The sequence below is a fragment of the Onychostoma macrolepis genome, chromosome 06, assembly GCF_012432095.1.
Source record: "Onychostoma macrolepis isolate SWU-2019 chromosome 06, ASM1243209v1, whole genome shotgun sequence".
Taxonomy (NCBI): Eukaryota; Metazoa; Chordata; class Actinopteri; order Cypriniformes; family Cyprinidae; genus Onychostoma; species Onychostoma macrolepis.
The window spans coordinates 5891551-5913035 of NC_081160.1; the positions used below are offsets into that span (position 1 = coordinate 5891551).

At 36.9% G+C, this 21485-nt stretch overlaps 1 protein-coding gene across 2 annotated transcripts; it reads right to left on the minus strand.

Annotated features, from left to right (window-relative positions):
• Positions 1-757: 757 nt before the first annotated feature.
• Positions 758-20975, minus strand: ccdc85al (coiled-coil domain containing 85A, like). Of its 2 annotated transcripts, XM_058777862.1 has the most exons (5): positions 20270-20975; positions 18319-19318; positions 6911-6968; positions 5035-5071; positions 758-2411 (listed from the first exon to the last, which is right to left on the minus strand). In XM_058777862.1, the coding sequence occupies exons 1-5, from the start codon at positions 20504-20506 to the stop codon at positions 2406-2408; spliced, it is 1338 nt and encodes a 445-aa protein (XP_058633845.1). In that variant the 5' UTR covers positions 20507-20975; the 3' UTR covers positions 758-2405. The 2 variants fall into 2 exon arrangements, with proteins under 2 accessions (XP_058633845.1, XP_058633846.1); XM_058777863.1 differs by lacking the exon at positions 5035-5071.
• Between the last annotated feature and the right edge of the window lie 510 nt (positions 20976-21485).

The window sequence follows — 21485 nt, forward strand, 5'->3', positions numbered from 1 at the left end:
TCTCCTCTGTACATTTAACTTCTTTACTGCACCTCCTTTCCACAAATTGACACTCCTCTGTTGAACCGCCCACCCTCTAACACAACTTCTCCACTTCACCTCCTTCCCTTTAATCATAACTTTTCTGTTCCTTAACCCACTACAGTTCTAATTGCTCAAATGTCCTCGATCAGATTCATATTTTCTCCACCATTCCTGTGCTCGTCTCTGCCATCTCTGCTTACCTCCTCTTCTCTTCACTTCTCTACCATTCACGTCTTTCCTTTACTGTACTGCAATGCAGCAGAGTGGAACTGGGCGCAGCTCAGGGAACCTGAGAGAGCAGCCCTCTGTCAGCTTGCCTGCACTGGCAGGGATGCGTCTTAATCACACTGCGCTGCCTCTCTCTCCTTTACTCTCCACATCAGGCATACAGTCTACACTGGATCAGTTTGTTTGAAACTGAAACTGCTATTGATTCATAGATATGTGAAACAGTTGTTTCCACAGGATTCACTTTCTTTTCCACAGTGGCAGAGAAATCTTCTAGCAAATAAGACTTCTGTGTGGTTCCATAAATATGTATTATTAAATCAATGAACTATGAACTCTATACTTTTACTATTGTTTCTGCAGTATATAGTATGCACTGTGCATAATAAAATAATGATTTGCTTTTAAGACATTTTTAGACAACAAATTTTAAAAAACGCAATGTGATGAGATAATTTCACTATAGCATGGATACTACTGTTTGAAACATTTATTGTGGCGTAATGCTTTTATTCACTTTTTTTTCTTGTGAATAGAAGGCAGCATATTCTTTGTAGTATTCCGTGAATAGTACAATAGTTCTACATTTCAAACAGCCATATAGACCCACAAGGGATTTGATTTTAGTTGCAACCTGGGAGCAAGCCACCGTGAATTGCAAACTCTATAAACTCTTTTAAGAAACTAAGAGAAAGTGTCTGCAAAGAACATAAAGGTCTATGCAGCTCTCTGATAAAAGGCCTTTTTAACAGGGATCTTAAAGCACAGCACAGTTCTTATCTAAACAGTGTTTCTGGCGTCGATAAGAGGATCAATTGATTTCATCACAGGCAAATGCTCAGAAACTAAAATCCGACCAGAGCCTCCCTGCTTGAGAAATGATGAAGCGGATTGAGGTCGGCCCTGAAGCCCGATCTCAAAACCAAAGCAAAAAGCTTCTGATTTCATGGGTGTAACAGTTGAGAAAATATGAATTTATTCATGAAGCAAAAAAAATAAAAAAATAAATAAAGCCCGATATTATGATTGCGATTTAAAAACAAATCCATTGGTTTCACTAATTTTCTATCATCCTGAAAAAACGCGTCTAATTTACATGAAAACAGAATGAATTAGCAACTTGGGAATCTAGCTGCACCTGCAGATTGCTGACTAAAGCTTTGCACTTTAGTGTTAGTGAAACAAATAATAAATGCCACGCAAGCGTACATAATGAAAATCCTTTAATATTTTGCACATAGATATATTCATATTATTATTGTTATAATAATAACTGTAAGTCAAAAATAATAGTCATTATATGCATAAAAAACTAATCCATTAATTTACTATATGTACTATGTTGTATTTCTGTATATAAAACAACATGAAGAAACACCTCATTAGCTTATATACAGGAGCTTGAAGGGAAGGAATAATAAAGCCAATAAACGCACACACACACATACACACACAGAATCAGTGAAAACACTGATGAGGTTATTCAGTCACTGACGACATGTACAGAGTCCATTCTGCTTTCATTGGTGTTCAGAAACCATACACTTGCACCTTGCATGTAAAAAAAAAAAAAATCCTAGATATGGAAAAACTAGCAAACATGATACTGATACTCCATCATAGATGCCTGGATGAAAAATGAATGATAGAGATATTTCAAATAGCTTTGGTTGAAAAGAAACTGCATAAATAAACATCAAGGGCAGGGAAGCACCTTCAGAGAAGCCACAGCATTGTGTTTCATGTGTCCTATTGCTACTCAGAATGATACAGAAAGACACCGATATAGAGAGAGGGATGGCTCGAGTGTTTGATTACCCAAATGCAGTACTGTTAAACATCTGTAAACCACAGGAGACATTTAGATTCTCATAGCTGTGTGTGGGTGTGTCTGTTTCTGTGGTTTGTGCGAGCGTCGTCTTTCACCCGAACGGGTGGGGAAAACATCCTGTGTCTCACTCTAGTCCCCGTTGAAATGATTGCACCAGAGGGTCCACAAAGCGACTGCTGTTATGAAAACTCAAATGGGGCCTGACTGCTCGGCCCATTGCGTACAAGGTGAAGGGATGGAATATCTGCCTGGTGAGAGCGGGGCTCCAGGGGCCCCTGCGTTAACCCAAACCACCAAGCAACGGCGTGGTCAAGAGGAGCCATCAAAACTGTGGAGACAGAAATTTCGCTTTAAGCTATGGCAATTTTCAGCAATAAAACTCATAAAATTTGGCAAAATAAACTTTTAGCCCATATATGCATTTCTACGGAGCCCTGCACATGACATGCAAGAAAAAATAAATTAATCGTGGGCACGATTTATTAATTCGTTCCCTCGATTTACTAGATCGTGCGCACGATTTAATAAGTCGTTCCCTTGTTTTAAGTAAATCGTGTGCTCTATATAATAATTCGGGCCCTCGTTCAAGGTAAATCGTGCACACGTTTTAATCATTACCTTCTAACATGTGCTGGTGCTTTATTCATCTTAAGTAGGCTAAGTATCGTATCCGCCTTCTTTGTGAAAAATGATTCCATGCAATGCTGCAAGGCTTTTGAGAATGTCTCTATAACTCATTCCTAACTCAAAATAAAACCATAATGTAACATGATATAACATAGCAGCAACATGTTTATGAGAATGTGTACGCGGACAGGAAGTAGGCTACAACAACTAATTATTATTTTGTGCGCATGATTTACCTAGAATGAGGGCACGAATTATTATATAGAGCGCACGATTTACTTAAAACGAGGGAACGACTTAATAAAGCATGCGCACGGTCTAGTAAATCGAGGGAACAAATTAATAAATCGAGCGCATTATTTATTTAAAATGAGGGAACGAATTAGTAAATCGTGCACACGGTCTAGTAAATCGAGGGAAATAATCAATAAAACGTGCCCACGATTTATTTATTTTTTCTTGCATGTCATGTGCAGGGCTCCGTACATTTCAAATTTACAACCTTTCGTTAAAATATTGATGTCCCCCTAGTACAAAAAGAAGTGCACTTGAGCATTCCTTTAAAAATAGTATTTATTACAAAACTAATTTGCTTTTAAGGTTAATTCACACTGCACCGACATATGCCAACAAACAGCAACAGTCATGTTCACCGGGTTTTTTCTGATCAGTGTGTTACTCCTGTTGGCCTTGTTTTCACCACCTGAACGAATGTTAAATTGAAGTTTGTTCGGTCAGCTGCAGTGTGAATTGGCCTTAATGTACTTAAATGTACTTAAGTGCCTAACATTTTCAGACACACGATCACATGTGATTTACAATTAAATTAAATTGTATTACAATTAAAATTTTTCATGTGTGATTATTTGAACTTAAGTAGGCTATATTAAGGTCTCACTCTGAGTACACTACTTTTCCATAATTATTTCTAATTATCATCTTTCCAATATGTATAAGTCCACAGCATTTATAGTTACTAAAATATACCTATACCTGGTTAATATTATGAGAACTATGTTGGAAAAACTAACAAATTGACCTTAAAAGAATTTGCTTAAGAATTGGCCTTAAAAGAACAAACTTAAGTTAAGTGCATACCATTTTCAGACACTTAATTACATTTACAATTAAATTAAATTGTATTATAATTTACATTTATATTAAGTGTGATTAGTTGAACTTAAGACTGCTTTTTCACCCACTTAAGTAGAACTTAAGTACATTAGGGTCTTACTGTAAACACACTACTTTTTCATAATTATTTCTTTTGTCTTTCCAATATGTGTAAGTCCACAGTCAAAAGCATTTATAGTAACTAAAATATACTTTACCAATACCTTGTTAATATTATGAGCACTATGTTGGAAAACTAATAAATTGGCCTCAAAAGAATTTGCTTAAGAACTGGCCTTAAAAGAATAAACTTAAGTTAAGTGCATACCATTTTCAGGCACTTAAGTACATTTACAATTAAATTGATTTGTATTCAAATTTAAATTTATTTTAAGTGTGATTATTTGAGTGCTTTTTCACCCACTTAAGTAGAACTTAAGTACATTAAGGTCTTACTGTAAGTACACCACTTTTTAAGTAATTTCATATTTATTTCTATTGTCTATTCAATATGTGTAAGTCCACAGTCGAACGCATTTATGGTAACCAAAATATACTTTACCTGTACCCGGTTATATATTACGAGCACTTTATTGGAAAAACTAACTAACATTCACCAAAGTGTGTTATTTTTGTGGAACAGTTTTGAATTTTGAGCTTTTCCATGTCTGTTCTTATTGTGTAATTTCTGTTGAAACTTGTACTTCATGTATTTAAATATTATACAATTGTAATGATAAAGTTGAATTATATTACACTTAAAATATAGTAACAATCAAATTATAATCAAGAGATTTACATGTGCTTTAGTATGTTAGTCAACATCAAAATGAAGTGCACTTTTTAAGTATTTAGTATTATATTATCTGCAAGTACAGTTTTTTTTTAAATAGACTTTTAAAAGTTGAAGTACACTACAAGTGCACATACAGTACAATTAAGCGCACTTAAAATAACGCACATAAACAGCGTTATTTGTCCCATCAAAAGCCCCTAACACCAGCAACCAATTAGCTTTTTACTTCGTCAGTAAGAAAAGTAGCTTAATTTGGAATTGTATACTAGCATACTACTCTTACAATTTATGCAATATGGCAGAAATAGTAGGACTAGATTGCTATTCCGAATTCAGCCTATGTCAACACTGGCCAGAAAACTGTTGAAGCAATGTAATGTGGTCTTTATACATACACGTGTCATCATTTACTAACCTCTGTTTTGTTGCCACCCTGTATTAGTTTCTTTTTTCTGTGAAACAAAACAACAACAACAACAACAACAAAAAGAGATCTTCAGGAGGGCTTTAGTTATTCATTCAAGTAAAATGGATGGTGATTTATACTGTCAAGCTCCAAAATAGGCAAAAAGGCACCATATATGAAGTCCATTCAACTTGTGCTGTATTTCAAGTCTTCTGAAGTGCCTCTGCCATATTTCAAACATATGATGTGCAGCGTTTTTCAAACTTACTTTCGTTGACTGAATGCGAGCATAAATTATAAAAAAGACTTGAGAACTCCAGAGAAGGGTTTTTTGGGAGCTTGGCAGTATATATAATATTTGTTTGTTTTACAGAGGAAAGGAAATAATACAGGGGTCTGAACATGAAGGTGAGTAAGTGATGACAACATTTTCACTTACAAAATGACAAAACTGTTCCTTTAATGACAGGTTTTACAAGAGGATCATCCATGTATGGCATGGAAGTTGGTGTATTTAATTACACCAAAGAACAAGAATTTGAAAATCAAGGGGAAAATCAGCATTCCTGTGAAATTTTGATGGGATTGGTGAGTAATCCCTAAGGATAAACGTCTGCCTTTCAGCTATTAAATATTAACAAAGCCATTTTCTGCCCCTGCTGGGCAGCTTTACGAGATCACGGATAGACAGGGTCACCTCTACCGTTGTATTCATACACATATGGACGAACACATGCATGGACCATAGGGACATGTGGGCTCTGTCTTTAACTATAGTAAGCTGCCTCGCTGTGTAACGTCTCTTCTTTGACAGCCCTCGAACTGAAATGAAAATTGAAATGCTCTATATAGGCAGCAACTCCATTAGTATCAGCCTCAGACGGCACAGTCTGTTCATGCATACTGCACACAAAACTGGAAAGCACTTGTGAAAATCAGATCAGACAGAACTCTGACTGCTTCACAATTTCCGGGAGTCGGGGTGAGCAGGTCAGTCTGCCAGGAAATAAAATTCTGTGTACCTACTTAATATAATGAGCACTTTGGTGGGAAGAAGTAGTCTCTGGATTCGAGCTTAGATTTTTGAAAGATTCTCTTTCTCTGCAACGTGTTGTTTTTTGTAGGCCTGTGGAACTATTTCAATGAGTTTGCTGGTCTGTAATTGTGGCATCGTTGGTTCCATTTGCCAAACGATGTGGTTGGTTATTTTATAACGTCTGTCACAGCATCTTCCTTTGTGGGCAGTTCTTGACCACAATAAGCTACAAAATGTTATTTTAATATTATTTCTACTATTATGGTATTTATTAATATATTGATTTAGCTTTTTTATATTTTCTTTTTAAGTTTTAGTATTTGTGTGCTTTTGTAATTCTTTTTTTTTTAATCATTCCGCTTTACATTTTTTTCAGTTGTAATCATTTTAGTACTTCAAATTAAATTTCAAAGCAAAATTTCTAATATTTTCATCTAATAGTCATACTTTATTTTGTTATTTTGTTTTGTTTTACTTTGTTTACAGTAACATTGACCCCCAAAAAATAGTGTCTCATCACATCTAATATTGTTGCTAAAGTAACAATTCGATACTCTAATAAGCACGAAAAATTCATATAATGCACAAATATTTGGTAGAATATTTCAATTTGTAATCACTTAGCACTTTTTTCTATTTTTTCATTGATACTTTGAATAAAGTATATTTACTTTTGTCATATTTATTGAAAATCTGCACTTACTGTAGTTTGTTTCGATGCATCAGCATCATAATTTAGCTGCCTACTGTTTTGGAATAGCCTTCACTTAGTGATGCCTTAAATTGCTGTCTATGTAGGCAGCTCACTAGGGTTTGGAACAGAGCTGAAGTCATTTGAGCAGAACTCACCTGTCCCAGAGCTTCACGTTCCTGCAGTTGTTGCTGCAACATCCTGCTGATATCAAAGCTGTGAAGATAAAAAAGACTTTTATCACGTTTATGTGCACAGCAGTCGGATCTGGAAGAACAAAGCACATTTATTTTCTCTATTGGGAAATATATATTTTAATGCCAGCATGTAAATTCACAAAAAGACCTTCCAAAACTCAGAGATTGTTAAGCAAAGATAAATTTGCTTCTGTATAAGCCATGCTGTTACCAAGAAGAAGAAAAAATCGAAATATTTAGCAATACATTGAAAATACAGTGATTTTACTCTTTTAAGCAAAAGTCAGTTGAACACTTTTAAAAATAAAGGTGCTTAAAAGGTTCTTCACAGCGAAGCCATAGAAGAACCATTTTTGGTTCCACAAAGAACCACTCGGTCAAAGGTTCTTTAAAGAACCATCTCTTTCTTACCTTTTTATAATCTGAAGAACCTTCTTTCTCCACAAAGAACTTTTTGTGAAACAGAATGGTTCTTCAGATGTTAAAGGTTCTTTATGGAACCATTTAGACAAAAAAGGTTCTTCTATGGCATCGTGAATCACCTTTATTTTTAAGAGTGAATAGTTCTTCTTATCGGAATTTTTGGTGCAGTTACATCATTTGAATGTCATAAAAGACTTTTATACAACTTTTTCATATTCAGTTTTCATAAGCCTATTTTTTTTTTTTTTTTTTTTTTGCAGTGCATCAAAGGTTGTAATGTCATAATTTGTCTTGGAGCTGGTTGTTTTTTTTCATAACTTTTTATTTAAAAAAAAGGAATCCCTACCCTCTTAAAAATAAAGATTCCAAGGTTTGTTTTTGTTTTTTTCCAGCAATGCCATCAAAGAACCATTTTGGGTCCCAGAAGAACCTGTCAGAGAATAGTTCTAAAAAAGAAATTTTTTTCTTCTAAAGTAAAGAACGTTTTAGGGAACCCTTTTCCACTATATATTACCTTTTTGATCACGGGAACGTTTCCATGGATGTTTAAGGTTCTTCATGGAACCAAAAACCTTCATTTGTTGGAGTGTATTAAGAAAATGAGGGACAAGCAATACTTCTGGAACCAAAGCCACTGAAAAAGTGGGTGATTGCTGTTGTCCTTGAGATGAATTGTAGCAGCTTTTTGTCATAATACAATCTGCAACAACGGACACAGAATGTAAAGCATTTGGATTTGGCTTTTCCACAGAAGTTTTTAAATTTTGATGTGGTTTGCACATTAAGGTTGACAACAAGGGTGGTCTGTAGGAAATAAGAGGCTCTTGACATAATTTGTTGCCCTCACAGTGCCTGAGCAGTTATTTTCTCTTTTTAAGGTTTAGTTGCACACTGGAGACCACAGGCAAACCCTCTTGTTTACCTGCTTTACTGAGCCTGGCGTCAACATTTTCTCCTGCATGTCTGCCCAGACTAAACCAACTGTGAACCTGTCTGCTTTTCCCATATGCCGCCCCGTCAAACACACAAAGACACAAGCAGAAATAGTGCAGGTCCTTTGGGCTGAGAAACCTCACTTTGTGGAGGATGTAATTTACCAGAGTAAGAGCATACGGTTAAATACTATTCACGGTGTCACTGACTGCTCTTATGAGCAGCTACAAACTGACATGCAACATACAAGTACACCATTCATCTGCAGGCTAATCAGAGGTTAGCCAGCTTTTCCTGTACTCTGACTGTTCAAAGTCATTCGATATTCATTCAGATAGAGTGATGGCACATCCATTCTTTCTGAGCTCGCCTCCATTAAGCCGGCATCAATAGTGCTCTGTTTCATTCACCACTTCTGTTTTTTGATCTCGTTATCATATTTGCTTCAGGCGTGCATGCGCAGTCGGCCATTAGAGATTCATGCCAGTCTGTGGACTTCTAAGAAACACTTTAGGAGGCTTTAGCAGACATCCTGGCCGGTTTATCCGCTAATATTCACAACGTGAAAGGAGATAACACGCAGGAACAACCGGGAACGCAAACCAAAACTGATGTCCTGGAGAGAGATAGGCCCTCTGCTTTGATCAAACAGCAGATAATAAGAACAACAAAGTGGTTTAGGACTCTGCTCCACAAATGCTCAAAGGATGATCAAGGATAAGGGTCCAATCAATATTTGGTGATGAAACAAATCAAAAGCAAGGATTCCTAGTATCATGCAATCAAGATTGAGATTTGCATCCATTGAAGCACAATGTTCTGAAATCATACTGGATAACATGATCATCAGGCTTTGCTGTCATTCATTTTGGCATGAAATAAAGATTCATCCGATCTGTTTTCTAAATGCATGTTAGAGAATGTATTGTGATTATAATTCACCCTTGAATATGGTTAATTTTTTATGGTTAATTTTTTGATTAATACCCTCATAGGTCATAACTGGGCCTTCCAATGAAAACAACAGACTTTTTGCTGGTGACATATGCAGGACTCCTCCAATCATTTAGCACACTTATGACACTATTGCACAGTATGCAACAAATCATGATCAATCATATAACAGATGGGAAAAAATATGGAAGAAAAGATCTGTTGCTACTTCCATTTTATTTTGACTTTAAAGCAAAAAGTAAAAATTCATATAATTTTTTTTTTCCATTCACTTTTTAAGTTTGCTATATTAACAATATGATTTGTAACAAAAGTTTTGTGTGTTTTTTTTTATGGCTCATATAGCATGATAAAAATAAGAAGAGAGCTAAACTGACCAAAAATATACAATTTGGTGCATTTGCTGATATTTCTATGACCAAAAAATAAGATTATTCTGATAGCTTTAATGTAAATCAATGTGATGCATATAAATATCAGTTGTCACTCTATATCTGCCAATAATGTCTTATCACGATGATATTTAAATGCTTGGTTTTATTATTAAAGATCTGTAGTTTTTATTGTGAAGGTCAAAACATACAATACAATGAAGACTGAGAGATGAACAAATAAACTTTAATCAAATGCCTGATATATAATACTTAATACTCACATTTTTCTAAAAACTGATGTATATAATCAAAGTGTTCGTGTTGAATATTACTAACAGTGTAACAGCAAAAACACGTGTACTACAGTGAACATTTTTACAATTATACTAAAAGGCCTTTTACTTGCTTAAAAAAAAAAAAACAGTGAACAGTATAAAAAGTATTTTTGGGTTATTGAATTCTTAGATCATTTACGTGAAACATGGTAGGAGATGCAAATCTCTTGCTGTCTCCTACCATTAACATTAACAATCAATATACTAGGCTTTACATTATAATAATGCCCTAAGCATGCGTTTAGCTCTTGAGCTTGAATATTGAAATTGCATTGTGTGGGCTTTTATAACGTCACGGCGCTTCTTGGCTGGTAGCTTATAATGTTCAATTTGCCCTGAGAGCTTATGGGCTGATATTTATGCCATGTGGGGCGACTCAGATCTGTCAGATAGAGTCTATCCTGAGAGAGGCGGCGCGGAGGTCAAGATGTGTGATTTCATATTTGTACAAGTTCAAAACTTCTGTCAAGATGAATATCTCTTTCACATTCTCCCATCTCTATAATAGACACACACACATACACACAAACACACCGCTACCACAAATGCAGACAGACTTATGTATTTCCATCATCGTAAAACAGGGATTATGGGAGAATGTCCTATATTTTTAGAGATCATGGGAACACTTAAGCTCTGACAGCAGGAGGGGGATCACAAAATTCACTTTTCGCTGAGAAGAGCAGCTACTTGCTCTATTCTCAATTGTTTAGAATGAATAATTAACAAAACAGTTATAAATAGATGCAGGCATCATAAGGACAATTCACACATTTTTGTGACAAATTATTGTTTTGCTCACCACTGTGGACATTTGCTTGCAACCTATTTGTAGTGTAATTTCATTATTCAAAGGCATAATTCCAAGTAGTTTCATAAATACTACTAAAAAAACGGATGTTGTCTTAGTTAATCATTTTCACACATCTGCACTCCTAATGATCATAATTGTAGATTCTGCATGTATTATAAAAACACAGATTAGCCCCGCTCCAAACATCAGCCTTGGGCTTTGTTCACACTGCAGAGGAAATATGTCAGATAGAACCAGATCTGTTTTTTTCAGAGTCACTTTTGCATCATTCTTGCCACTATAGCAATAGATGTAGCAAAAAATGCATGAAAAATGACAGTGTTTGCCATATGCTTTCAGTTCTTGTTGTAACGTAACAATTGTGCAGAAAAATTATCTGTGAAATGGAAGATTAACCAAAATCTAATTTCTGAGATTTTTGCTGCAAGTCTAAACAAGGCCTTAGACTCTGTAAACGGCAAAAAAAAAAAAAAAAAAGTTTCAGCGCCCATGCTGGAAAATAGCCAATCGGAAATTCTCTCTGAATGTTAATTATTTTGTCTGTTCAGGTTTGTTAATTGTGTGGTTGAAGTTAAAACAGCTGAAATTGCTTACAGCACCTTTAAACACACTAAAATAATGTCATATATACTGTATCGTCCAAAGTATAGCCACAATGCCCCTCACAGAGCATGCAGACTGAAGGTCATTGCCAAATGAAGCTCACTGCACATTCATGCATCTCATGACTGTGTTAAACCATATCCCTTCAGGCAGAGTCACGTTCAGTTCAGCCTGCTGCTGGCTCCACTGTAGTGCAGATTTCGTTGTCTTAATCACACACATAACTTATTATTGTCATATTAAACACAAAAACAACTGGATTTTGCTGTGTGCAACTGCTGAAATACATGGAAATAGGAAACCTGTCAGAAAACAGTTGTTTTTGCAGTTATGCATGGTGCAAAAACACATGTGGAGATGCAAAGCAGGTTTTTTTGTTTTTTTTTTGTGAAATGCACAATCCTCATACAAAGCCATGACTCAACAATCTGAGCTGAGCCTGCCGTGACAATCCATTAGGGGCCCGTGACTAAGAGCTCACTGTAATATTCTTTCTCGGGGAAATAAAAATACTCAAATATGGTGCACAGGGTAAGAATTATAGGATGTTTTCTCACTTGCCAGATCCTGTTTTTGTTCACTTCATCTGCTTAAACTGAACCAAATGTAAGGCTATTACTCGCTATAGCATTTTTGAGCATCAGTTAAACACTGCTAAAGAAGAAAAGGAGGGCATATATATCATTCAATAAATTTCACATTCGAGTCAGTTTTTTTAGTCTTTTTCCCCCTTTATTTAAAATAATATTTACATATTTTGCCATTTGTCAATTATATTTCTATTGTACACAGTTGATTTGTTATTCCCTAATTATTTTTACATATTTATAACTGAAGTCACTGGTGTTATTTGAACTGAAAATAAAATAAAAGCAACCTTTAATAATAACTTGTTAAAAAGTGTAAACTGTACTAAAATAAAATAAATAGTGCTGTCAAACGATTAATCGCGATTAATCGAATCCAAAATAAGTTTTTGTTTACATTATATATGTATGTGTACTGTGTATATTTATGTATATATAAATACACACACATGCAGTATATATTTTGAAAATATTTACATTTATACATTCATATTCATATATATTCATTATATATTCATATTCTTATATTTTAAATTATATATAAATATATTTATACATAACATATTTTTCTTAAATATATACATGCATATGTTTGTATTTATATATACATAATAAATATACACAGTCTACACTTATGTAAACAAAAACTTTTATTTTGGATAATCACGATTAATCGTTTGACAGCACTAAAAATAAAATAATTATGTATTATATTTATTATATAATAGTTTCTTAAAGAGTTCTTCTTGACTAAAATTTTTATAAAAATAAAATAACTCAAAACTAATATATAACTATCACTATACAATAATTTTGTAAACTTCACTAAAAATAATATAACAAATAAAATAATGAAATAAAATAAAAAACTAAAATATAACTTCCGCTGTACAATAATTTGCTAAAGGGTGTAAATTTAACAAAATAAATGAAATTATGTTAAAAAAAAGTAACCTTTATTATACAATCATTTGTTAAAGGGTGTAAACTTTACTAAAATAAAATTAGATTAAAAAAATAAAATGTTACTTTTACTATAAAGGGTGTAAACTTTGCTAAAATAAAATAAAATAAATTTAGCAAAGGGTAAGGAGTGTTTACCTGATTATTCAGCAGGACACCTGTAAGACTGTATTAGTGGATGTGGGGGAAAGGTCTTTGCCTACTGTATGTGTGGAGGTAAACACTGAGAAAGCCGTCAGCTTCAGGGCTATATTTAGAGCCGGAGTCAGAGGGGGGTATCTCCCAAGGTCACGGAGGAGCGCACACAACACACCCGCTCACGCTCACACTAACACACACACACACACACACACACACACACACACACACACACAGCAATTGAGATACAGGTCTGCCTAAACCACAGGCTTCCCTGGGGACTGAGAGTTTGAGTCTGAAGAGGTCTGACTTCTGTATTATCAGGAAATGGCCTTTTTTCCAGGAGTTGTGTAATGGCCGCTTTGTCTCCTCTTTAAAAGCCTCGCTCTTATCTGTGGTATTAGGAAGGTCTCAGATTCGCCATGGTTTAAACTGAAGTGAAAGTAGCTGAGAAAGAAATCTCACATGCATAAGAGTTTCAAGAGTTTTAACGGAGAAAAGCTTAGACGAGCACACTGATGTAATTTAACAGGCTAGAAAACATGATCATGTCACTGAGTTTATAAGAGAAGCAGCGATGTCAGCTTCAAATGACTTAATGTTAATCAGTGAATGATATCAATTTAAATTAATTTCACAATCACACAATGCTATTGTATGGCTTCAGAGTCACATGGACAACTTTTATGATTTGTTATGGTGCTTATTGTCTATTAGATGTTTTGCAAAGCTTGTTACAGTTGGATGGAAAAGACTGACTGTTGTATTATTAAAAATGTATTTTATGTTCCACATAAGAAACAGGATATACGGGTCTGGCATGACATTTTGGTGAGTAAATGATGACAGAACTTTCATTTTTGGGCGAACTGGTCCTTTAACCTTGCACTGTTTAAAAAAAAACACTTTGGTCCCTCCATCTGCTCATAGTGCGGGGTCAGCAAAAAAAAAAAATACAAATCTGAGCCAAGAGACAGAGAGAAAAACAAAGAATAGAGCACCCAGTTTTCTCTGCCTATAAAACAATGCCCTCATTTTAATGTTCAGACTTTTCAAGACACGTTTTCTTCAGCACAAAGCTGGATATTGACAGATGCTGTCAACTCAGTGTAGCCAAATACAGTACCGCCTGTTTGGAAACAGCTTTCATGTGAAATCCAAAACCAGCTACCAAATTTCCGGCATGAGCTGACAGCATTAGCTACTGTACAACGTGATTCCCATGCAAAGCCCAAATAAAGCCGCCCTGCATCTTAACCCAAAAAAAAAGCTAGCAGCATGATGGCATAAAGATTAGTTTAGAGGAGGTCAAGAGGTGCTTGTTTTCATGCAGGATTTCGGCGAAAAACGCAGAGGGATTGTCTTGTGACGCTGTTATTTAGATGCTCATTTATCTGAACTTTGTTGGCTAAAGTCACTGTGATGTTTATAATCATGTGCTTTGGCTTTTTGAATAAGAGCCACACGCTAAGAAAGCAGAAAAATAATAATTCTCTGAAAACCTCTTACAGGATTATCCAGAGCTTCGACATCACTACATCTACGCACAAGTTTAATTCCCACAACAAATACTACGTTTATGATTTGTAGTGACTGCACACACTGCAACACACTCCATTTGAACAGATGGATTTTTTAACAGCTACACAATGCAATTTCTATACGGTAATGACTTCCATCATGCCGGTCTGCAAATAGACATCCAAAACTCTTATGTCACGAACTGTGATATAATCCTGGTTAAACTGTGATATAACTTAAAAATTCAGTTTACTACAGTTGAATGAATAAAATAAATAAATAGCATTGGTTGTCTGGGCACCGTGACCGCAACAGTAAATGGTGACAATGCTGATACACTCTTAAAATTAAAGGTGCTTAAAAGGTTCTTCACAGCGAAACCATAGAAGAACCATTTTTGGTTCCACAAAGAACCATTCAGTCAAAGGTTCTTTAAAGAACCATCTCTTTCTTACCTTTTTATAATCTGAAGAACCTTCTTTCGCCACAAAGAACCTTTTGTGAAACAGAAATGTTCTTTGGATGTTAAAGGTTCTTTATGGAACCATTTAGACAAAAAAAAGGTTCTTCTATGGCATCGTGAATCACCTTTATTTTTAAGAGTGTAGATTCTCTAAAAAAAACGGTCTTTAACAGGCACATCAACAAATACAGAACAATATCCTTGTTATATAGGCGATAAACACAAATGCTAAAGTAAACTGATTGATTTTAAAGTGCCCCTATTATGGATTTTTGAAAATTACTTTTCATGCAGTGTGTAACACAGCTCTAAGTAAATAAAAAAATTCTACCAAGTTTTAAATCTGAAAGTGCACCGTGTATAAAGTTATTGTCTCTCAAAAGAAAGAGTCGACTCTGATTCATTGAAACGAGTCGTTTTTAAAACGAATCTTTAGCCGTTTCATGTTGACGTCAACATGAAACATTAGCATATTGCCCGCCCACTTGTTGTCACTAGGTGCCGCTGTTGGAGCGTTAAATATAGATGTTTCCCCAGTAACGGGGAAAGGTAAAAATAAATGCATTTATAAGAAAATGAAAGTGTTTTTTGACCTTGCATGCATGTCAACCTGTTGTTGGGGACTCCCAAAACCAAAATATGAACCTTTCATAACCCATAATAGGAGCACTTTAAAGGGATAGTTCGTTCAAAAATGATAATTCTGTGATTCACCATTTTTTATAGATATTTTGAACTACATTGGACCCCATTGACTTTTAGTTTCTTTTTCCAAAATATCTTCTTTTGTGTTCTAGAAGGTTTTAAATGAAATGAGGGTGAGTAGATGTTGATTGATTTTCTTTTTTGGAATGTACTACCTCTTTAAAACCCAATACTTTACACACTCTATTAGTTCATCAATGCCGCAAAGCATTTCAGAGCAGCATTAGGGTCGTTCAGGGGAAGATATGGATGATGTGGAAGTGTACAGGGTCAGTGGACATGCGGTTTTCCCTTTGGGACCAACACCAGAACAGGCTGTGACAGTGACAAATGTCCACAGCAGCATTACAGACACGTAGGACAATGCTGAAACCACAGCATCCAGCAACAACAGTCATCTTGTTAGCAATTACCTTTTATTGTTAGTTCTTGCGGTTCTTTGCCATTTGTAAAGCTAATATCTTTCAACAACTATTATCGATTTAATTTTGACCTTGTCAAGTGAGAGAATTTTTTTTTTGGTCACCAAGAAGGTGCTACCCTAAAGGTAACGAATAAATCTTATCTGAAAAGATGAGGGAAGCTAATTTAACCGTCGAGAGTCAGCTAAAGAAGTTCCTCTGTATTTTGAGTTATTTAAATCAGGACATCAATCTGCTCTTTCTTGGTTCTTATTTCATCTTAAGGGGGCATTTCTTGAAGCTAACGTATGCAAAGTGAGTCACATCTTTCACCTTGAGGTGAGTGTTTTATGGACGGTGTGAACTATAGGCTACTCAGCATGTTCTCCTGTAGAAATCGTTATCTGCAGCTGTGGGATATGCACATAGATGACTAGCGCCTTTGATTTGCACCATTTCTCTAATGTGTGTTTGTGTGTGTTTATTTAAAATCATGGGATTCCCGAACAGTCAGCACATCTTTTATCACATAAGCTAGCAATTTCGTAAAGAACTTACGTGAAGCAGCAAAAAGACAAAACTTCGAGTTATGTCTGAATATACTTCCCTGCTATATGGTGCACAAAAAAAAAAAAAAAAACTGTGAGATTTAATGGACATTTATGAGGCCACAGGAGTTGTGAATGGCAATGAAGCGACACAACTAATACGTTAAGTCACATGACAAAGCCAATATAGCGGATGTAGTACGTCCCAATTACACTCATACTGCACACATATAGAATATGTAGAACATATTTTTTTAACAGACACAAAGAAAGTTCTTCATCAAATGTACTCAGTATGTGATTTTAAATGAAGCGTTTGATTTATCATTTCACCTTTTATGTGTGTGTATGCTGAGGTGTTTGTCTCAGTTACAAAAAGTACTATTGCATTAGCATGATCTTTGTGATGTTTTTTGCTAATGCTAATGCTATGGTTTTTAATACATGGTATTCTCTAAAGCGGACCTCTAACTACCAAACCATGCTATAGTATATTTTCGTACTATGGGTCTATATGTCTTTGTAGCTTTCACAGAAATTTGCATTTCTTAAATGAGGCAAAATAGGACACTGCCTGAATGGGAAAGTCTAACATAGTGTCCAGTTGCTTAGATTTGATACTCATTGATACCAGGCATAGGTCTGGTGTCTCTGGAGAAATAATTAACTGTGTTTCAAGGTGGATGAGCCAACCATGAGTAACTTCAGCAGAGTCCATGGCAATCTGACTGTGGGTGGCAAAACTGCAAAGACCTCGACATCAGCAGTCATCAGACATCAGGGTTATGCTGCCTTCACGTGCTATTTATTATTGGAAATTGGAAATCGGACATGAATGGCCTCAGGAGCCATGTTTATGATTGGGAAACTCATTTTGATACCCGGATTTCAGAGTTGAGCAGGCCATAAACTTTAAACATGGCGGAGGAGAGAACCAAATGTATAAATAACCATATGATGCATATTGTATGTATTTTACACAGCATTTATTTGACACTGTATTGCTAGATTAGGGTGTCCAATCCTGCTTCTAGAGGTCTGATGTCCTGCAGAGTTTAGCTCCAACCTGTCCAAACACCAGATTTATCTAGTAATCTTGATTAGCTGTTTCAGGCTGTTTCAGAGGTAAACTCTGCAGGATAGTGCCAGGAACAGGATTGGACACCTAATCTAGACAGTGTGGGTAATGTTTATATGGTTGCCAGTGAATGGAATGCAACATTGTATTCAAAATCTGTTGGATACTGACTAAACATCTTCTATATATTTTGGCTTTAAAAAGATTTCCCCAAGAAATAGGCAAGAATAAACTTGCCATCCACCATGATTCCTATTCTTTCCAACAACAAAGCACTTGAACGTGACAAACTCATCATCACGACTTCAGAAGTGGAAAGTAGGACATTTCTGAACGTGCACATTTTTTGATCAGACCTCTTAAAGTTCTGTTTCTCATTTTACCATTTATCAGATCATATCTTTGGCGTATTAGCTAATGCTAAACTGATGAACGTGGGATAAAAATAGAGAAAGGAGAAATATTTCTCAGGCATAAAAGCACACCTACAGTGTTTTCATATATGTGTCATTTTGCAAGTCAGACCCACCATTCACGCCATTGTAAAGGCTCCGATGGTGTGGCGACAGCTCTTCTCCTGCCAATCTCCGAGGTGACGTCTCTCTACCAGGGCTGCCAAACTTCCCATGTTCAGGGCTCATGCTGTACTGGTGCCTCAACATCTCAGGACTACTTCCTCCCAGCTTGCTTTTGTCATGGTGGAGCTCTGACGTTCCTAGTAGCAGGTGTCTAGCTTCTGGACTCCCAGGCCCACTTCCTAAGCTGCCCCTGTGCCTCTGGATGTATAGCTCAGGACTCATGGATTGTCCTGGAGCCAGATGGTGCTTCGGATGAGTCTCTGGACTCCGGTGGCCCAGGGATCGACCGTACTTTTCTGGACTAAGCCCTCTAATCAGCCGATGGTCAGGCACAGATATGGAGCCACAACGTGGTCGGCAGGGCTGGGGCAGTACGAAGGGATACTCCAGGCTGGTGCTTCTGTGCCGGACAGGAGGGTCAGGGCTGGAGATCTCCACCCGATCTCCCTCCCCTCTTTTCCCAGGACGAGCCTTCTGGATCTCTGGGCTTTTACTCCCAGTTCCTCCGCTAGATGGTGGCTGTGGCTGCTTATGGTGTGGATGCTCAGAGCTGTCGGCGCTTCCAGCGCTAGAAGTGCTGCTTCCGTCCCCCACGTCCCGCATCAAGCCGGGTACCAAGAGCCCACTCTGGCTATCAATGGAGTTGCGACACCCAATGGACCCCGTCCCACTTTGGCCTCCTTCCCCTCCGCTGCCTCCTTTCTCCTCGTCTATCAGCAGACAAAGTTCCCTAAGCTCCAGGTTCTCCCGAATGACCTCCTCCTGCTTGCGCTCCAGTTCTGTCAGCTTCTGAAGATACAGTGCCACCTCCTTACGCATAACGCTGGCACTGAAGCGACCCAGACGCTGCCACTCACGCGACACTCGCTTGCCCTTTTGCCGGTCGTCATCCAGAAAACAGCACAGGTCTCGCAGTTCCCGATTGTCGTCCTGCAGCTTCTGGTTTACCTCCTTCATCACAATTGGGAATACAAAAAGTGTTTACATATTTTAAAATGTTGCTGTTTAAGTACAATTTTTGAGGCCACACAAACTATATCATTTCTTTGATTTAGTAATTCATTATGAGACTAAAGTGTAGTTAAAAGGGGTTGTTCAAGCAGAGCTCTCAGGTTTTTCTGTCACTGATCTAAGATAGAACAGTCTAAAGCTATGATCTTCTTAGGTTCCACGTTTGACAAAAATCTGCTTGTCCATTAAAGCAACTGCTCACCCGACACACATGAGAACCAATTGCATTTGGCATCAATGTTACCAAACTTTGCGTGACACATAATGATTGAACTTGAACTGAGAATAAAGAGCTTCAAAATATTCTCAGTGAACGTCAACTAAGCTATTGCATGGTTTCAAAAAACTCATATATAGTGCAATTGTCATATGGACTATTTTTTATGGAACTTGACAGATGTGGTCACTGTGAATTGTCTTTGTATGGAATAAAGCTGATTTTTTTAATGTATTTTTTTGATAATCTGTTACTTTAAAGGGTACATTGTGCGTTTTTATATTAATGTTTTATTTATATGCAACATTCATGGTTAAAAATTGAGAAATGCTCACATTCACGCACAACAGGTGTTTTGCCATTACAGTTCAAACATCAAAAATATAAACATAAATTATTAATTATACATTATAAATAAATAATTATAAAAATAAGTATAATAAAAAAAAAGAAGAAGGTTCTCATTGCTTATATCAGTGTAAAGTTTTTTTTGTTTGTTTGTTTGTTTTTTTTCCCCAAGCTTTTCGTTTTAATCAGAAGAAAACCATATAATGCAGCAAGAAAATATTCAATGCGTTTATTCCTACAAGAAGAATGATGTGCACCTAGGTGCTTCTGGCGCATCCTCAGAGAGCGCAGGTGTGCTCCAGACACCCATGATCTCATCTGCTCACCTTCAGCCCCCGGATCTCGTTCAGATGCAGCTGGAGGCTGCGGTTCACCTCCCGAATCAGATTACTGTGATCCAGAATGACGCTCATTTTATCGGCTTCAGACCTTCGGAGTCGCTGCACCAGCTCCTCTTTGCTCCATTGGAAGAGCTCTTCATCCGTGAGGTTGGAGATGTCTTCTGCTGGACTTTCTGGCGCCTTGGATCCAGGCTGTGCTTGTAGAGACTGTGCTTTCTCCATCAGAAGTGGCGAGCTGCTGCTGTGATACCAGGTGCTGATCAAATATTAATGAGGCAGGCAGCATCCGCTGTGTTAGGAGGAGTCAGGGAGACAGAGGACGCATCGTGGAGTGATGCCCGTATCCGATGCCCTTAGAGTGGGAGTCGCCTCGACTTTTCCCAAAGCAACAGCTGATGCAGCTGACGAGTAGAAGGAAGGGCGGCATACAGAACAAGTCCGCCCAGATTATTCAGCATCGACTCCCATTCATATAGTTCTTGTAACTTTGGGAAACTGACGGTACAGGATAGCCGGCGAGATATGGGTGGTTTCAGGCGGCCCGATGCGCTCGCCTCCGTCCGCCTCTGCGCGCTCCAGCATCCTCATGGAGATGGAGGAGGAGAGACGGCAGCATCCTCAGCCAGAGCTCCGGAGAAATGAGCGTGACTGCAGCGACTGAGTAGACTCTCTCTCTCTCTCTCTCTCTCTTTCTCTCTGTGTCTCTCCCTCTGCTTGTGTGTCGTGCATGTGTGTGTATGTATGTGTGTGTGTGTGTGTGTGTGTGTATGTGTGTGTGTGTGTGTGTGTGTTTGTGTGTGTGTGAGTTGACAAGGGGTGTTGCTGCTCACAAAGTTGCATTTAGATTTGTATCAAGCGCCATCTATGGACAAATTGAGGTACTACAGATGAATGGGCTAACATTTTTCCTTCTGTTGAAACAATTTGTCAGACATTAATTTCAGTCTTAAGGTAAGGTAATTGTGTAATTAGGGCATGATTTAGGCCATTCATTGTATACTTTCGTTTGATTATACAGCTCTATACTGTCTACCTTCATTGTACATTTTGATGTAATAAACCCTCTTTCAGATTTTAGTAGAGAAGTTATGTGTAGGCTATGTCATTTTTCATTAAAAACCAGTTCATACTGGCCTCATGAGACAACCAATAGAACTACTCTGAAAAATATATTAACTGACAAATAACATGTTGTAAAAAT